This window comes from Poecilia reticulata, linkage group LG7, assembly GCF_000633615.1.
Source record: "Poecilia reticulata strain Guanapo linkage group LG7, Guppy_female_1.0+MT, whole genome shotgun sequence".
NCBI lineage: Eukaryota > Metazoa > Chordata > Actinopteri > Cyprinodontiformes > Poeciliidae > Poecilia > Poecilia reticulata.
In genome coordinates this window covers 30,516,045-30,520,535 of record NC_024337.1, presented here as the reverse complement: position 1 = coordinate 30,520,535, position 4,491 = coordinate 30,516,045, and the positions used below count along the sequence as shown (strand labels likewise).

General features: G+C 44.1%; 1 protein-coding gene across 2 annotated transcripts in view; it reads right to left on the bottom strand.

The window, feature by feature from the left end:
* Window positions 1-928: 928 nt before the first annotated feature.
* The window catches only part of clcn6 (chloride channel 6), a 10,990-nt gene continuing 7,427 nt past the window's right edge, over window positions 929-4,491 (bottom strand). For both annotated transcript variants that reach the window (XM_008414915.2, XM_008414916.2), the window contains 7 exons: window positions 4,172-4,278; window positions 3,821-4,007; window positions 3,108-3,268; window positions 1,904-2,060; window positions 1,723-1,830; window positions 1,526-1,651; window positions 929-1,443 (listed from right to left, as the gene is read on the bottom strand). In XM_008414915.2, the coding sequence (XP_008413137.1) occupies window positions 1,363-1,443; window positions 1,526-1,651; window positions 1,723-1,830; window positions 1,904-2,060; window positions 3,108-3,268; window positions 3,821-4,007; window positions 4,172-4,278 (927 nt within the window). In that variant the 3' untranslated portion in view covers window positions 929-1,362. The remainder of the gene's footprint in view (window positions 1,444-1,525; window positions 1,652-1,722; window positions 1,831-1,903; window positions 2,061-3,107; window positions 3,269-3,820; window positions 4,008-4,171; window positions 4,279-4,491) is intronic.

Here is a 4,491-nt window from a genome sequence, read left to right as displayed (position 1 = left end):
GCAGCGCCACCGGCTGGAGCTGCAGCGCCACCGGCTGGAGCTGCGATGGAGCTGCAGCGCCACCGGCTGGAGCATCGCTGCAGATGAACTGGGCGGTTCTACACGGCGCCACCTACCGTAAAACAGAATACATTTCTGCCTTTGAACAAACGGTTATGCTCTTTTTAAAACATCTCACAGACACAGAGGAACATCGTGATGAGGAAAATAAACTTCAGCCTCTTTTCTGATTGGTTTTCTTCAGGGTTTTAGAGGGATCCACGATTAGTTGTAACATTTATTTTAGAAGTAAAAACAACTCGGTAAAACTACGGAAGGTTTAGTTCTAAATTTAAATGAAAGACTTGTCATGTTGTTTGTGCTGCAATGCATCCTGGGTAAATGAAGAATGGTATGTGATGTAGCATTAGCTCCTTCCAGGCAGAACATTTTTGTGTTCAGCCCTTTTAACCTGAACTCATTGAAATGGAAGCAAAGACAGAAATGATGACAGGAAATGAAAATGAAGAGGAAAAAAATCGGACGAAAAATCTGGAGAGTGAATCCTGCAGAGACGTCCTAATTCAAGCACTGGGGGCAAAAGCTTTTCTCAAATACATCTGAATGGTGTGTTACAACGACTTAAAGATGCTTCATCATCACTTTAAACCACCATTCATGTTGTCTGTTTTTGCTTTAGCTCCTGCTAACTCTGTTAGCTCCTGATAACGGTGTAAAGAGTAGATTAGAAGCTGATCACGTTAGCTTGATCCAACAAATCTGTTTAATTTCACATGAAACCCTGTTTGCTGCCACCATCATCCTCCATCATCTGGTTTTAGACTCCAGTCCAGTTTATCTCATCGGCCCAGGATGCATTGTGCATTTAAAAACAAATATTTTTTAAAAACCAGCGACCTCCATAAGTGAAAAATGTCATAAAAATATCAAAAAATTAAATAACTGAGTTTTACATCAAAAGCAACAACTTTCAGGTTGATAGGAAAATTAAAACATATTTATTCCAACATGTCCGACTAGTCGTGGATCCCCTTTAAGGAATGTTGTGGATGCTTTCACAAATTATTTCATGTTTTTCTAAAAACTCCTGCAAACCTACACACACGTTCACCACGTGCTTATAGAGACACTTCACCACGTCTCAGATGGTCTCTGTCAAGCATCTGAGCTCAGTGCAAAAATTAAAGAAACTTAACAGAAAATCTCTGAACGAGTCTGAAGGCTGCTGATGCTGAAGGTCTCCCTGCTGCAGTCTGACAGCTTCTCCTCTGCGGCTCTCAGACGCATCTCGTTGGTTTTGGGAATAAAGTTAGAGACGAACCAAAGCCAGGCAGAGCGGGGCTGCGGCGCCACGGCGGCGGCTCAGATGGTGATGTAGTGCTGTCGCAGTTTGGCCACCAGGAACTCGTGGGTTAAATTATGTCTTGTGATTATTCCAACAATCTGAAAGAGAGATTTTGCTCAGACACGACTAAGTCTCTGCAGCTGTCGGTTCAGAAGGCACCGACGTTGGAGGAGAACTTACCTCCCCCACGGCGTTGACCACTGGAAGGTGTCGCAGGCCCATGGTTCTGAACAGGTTGAACACCTGGGAGATCCGGGTGTTTGGTGAAACCGCGTAGGGGCACGAGTTCATGTAGGGCGTCACGTCCTGGAACGCAGGGGTCGCAGTTTTTAACTCGGTTTTAAATCAAACGTATTCAGCAGCGGATCGGGTCGTACCACTATCATCCGGGGATTGAGCAGGGCCAGGTCCACTTCGTGGATGTCCGGGTACCGCGGGTAATCTTCAGTCATTTCTGTGAACGACAGCCTGGGCTGAGCGGCGCTCTGCCCAGACGGAGACTCCTGTCACTAACGGGATGAAACGCGGAAAACGAAAGCAGCCGGACGTCTGACTGACCGACTGGTTCTCGGAGTAGCAGACGCCTCGGATGAGCAGGTTGACCAGCTGGGAGCGCAGGATGAGGCCGTGGAAGGTGAGCGGTCGGAACCGCTCCTCCAGGGTCCACTCCTCACTGGGGGACTGGTCCGGGTACAGGTTGGGGTAGGGAGCGTGGCTGGAGACAGAACCAGAACCAACATTATCCTGCTGGAACCTGAGAACAAAAACATTTTGTCAAACGGTTCATTGGTTCTGTCCCATAGCCAGGTCTGACTGATCGATGCAGAAACATCAGACTGGCGTCGGTTTTATGGCGTAAGGTTTGGCCAACTGTGAGGTCCAACAAAAATCTCCAGATTAATACAAATAAAAAAGGCAGGCAGCATAAAACATCACCAACTTTAGTCAACTTGACAAAAAATTACCATTTCTGGTAACACTTTATTTGAAGGGGTGTGAATAAGACTGACATAACATAAAGAAGTCTTTATGAATGTTTATGACTGTTATCATGAAGCGTCATTCGGTAAATAATGACACTTTTAATGCAAAGTTGCTCTAAATTTTGCATTAAAGTCCATTAAAAATGCTAATTTTGCATTAAATTGTCATAATTTACAAAATCATGCAGTTGGAACTTTTAATGCAACATTTAGAGCAACTTTGCATTAAAAGTGTCATAATTTACTGAATGACGCTTCATGACAACAGTCATAAACATTCATAAAGACTCGTTCATGTTCATGACAGATGTCATGTCAGTCTTATTCACACCCCTTCAAATAAAATGTTACCAAATTCCCCAACAGCAACACATCCTGAAAACTTCTCTCCATTTTTCTGTGATGCTTTGCTGCAAATCAGAGGCTTTAAAAACTAATGAACTTTTCCTTATTTATAAAGTTTGCATGACAATCGGATGCAACCAGCTGAAAATAAGAGAAAATGATTTTCCCTTTGTCTTTTGATTCCAGACAACTTTAATGAGATTAAATATATTTTGTTATTCAGCTGTGATTTCGTCTCCATGCAGAAAGTTTTGGTGAAAATGCTGTAGTTTTTCTACACATCAGAAAACATTTTTGGAAATGCTGCTGTGTAAACAGGACCTAAATGTAATTTTATGTTTTAAATAAAAGCTATTAGTTTAGTTTAGAGTTTCCTGTGATTTCTGAGTTCACAGCCACAGGACAGAGTGACGTTTCGCTTGATTTCCTGCTACCGTCTCTCCAGCATCTGCTGCAGCAGGTCCTCTCCCTCCTCCGCCGGCTCCGCCGCCGCGCTCTGATCGTCACAAACGTTCCTCAGCTCGCTGGACGGGTACGACTTCATCGACTGGCAGCGCCGCCGCTGCTCCGCCGCGCGAGACACAATGTTGGATTTCTGCCAGGGACAAGAAAAGAGTCAGATGCTTTTCTGGACATGCAGACAGAAAAATATCTTCAATCAGCAAATCCTGGAATTAAAAGACGAACTATGTGAGAGATTCATAAAACTTTTCTTTTCCATAGAAGTAAATTCCTCTATGCTTAAACAGCACATCACCCATAAAACCTTTAACAAACTCATGGACATAAAACGATGTGAGAAACCAGATATTATAGTTTGTATGATTACTTTGTCACTCAGGTTTTACCTTTAATGAATTAAATCATTATTTAAAACTGGTTTTTGTATTTACTCAGGAAAAAAAACAAAAAAAACATTACTAATTAATCACAGCTGGTGAAACATTGAAATGTAACTTTGGTGCTTAAAGCTGCAGTTAGAAACTTTTACAAAAATATGTTTCTTCCATATGTTGTGATGTGAGAATCTGTGAGGAGATGGAGCTGCTGCTGCTTCCTGAGCTGCTGCGTGAAGAAATGCTCCCGACCAATCAGAGCCAGGAGGCGGGTCTCACTGCTGAACGTTGACAGGGTCAGCACTCCGTACCTTGAAACGAATGTTGTTGCTGATCAGGATGTTGCCCTTCATGAAGTCCCGCTCGTTCTGCCGGTTTTCCGTGACCACGGGAAAGGCGTGGTAGACGGTGGTCCGCAGGATGCTGACCAGAGACTGGACCCGAGTGTGGGGATAAACGTAGGTCAGGTTGGGCTCCATGATGTCGCTGGCCGTCAGCCTGGAGGGACGAAGGAGGAGACGACAACTGAACACCAGCTGAGCGAAAAATCAAGGTGGAAAACAGAAACGTGGCTGAGCTGGACGTTTCACTTTAAGGATCAAATTTATCTGCCACAAACTACACGTGGAAAGGTCACCGAACGTCGTCCGGTCTGATCTCACTTGTCCATCTCCACCTCTGTCTCCCACTCCAGCAGAGGGACGCCTTTCAGCTGGATGTGGATGTCATAGATGCCTTTGTTGAAGAAATCTCCAGTCCATTTAGCAACCTAAAGGTCAGACACAGATTTAACTTCATCTTTACCAGGAATCATGCAAATGAAGTCTTTTTTTAAATCTCACACATTATTTTAGCAACAATTGACTCTTTTCCTTTTGACCCATTTGACAGTTTGAGCCCAGCTTGAGCCCATCTTAAGCCCAGCTTGAGCCCAGTTTAGGCCCAACTTGAGCCCAGTTTAGGCCCAACTTGAGCCCAGTTT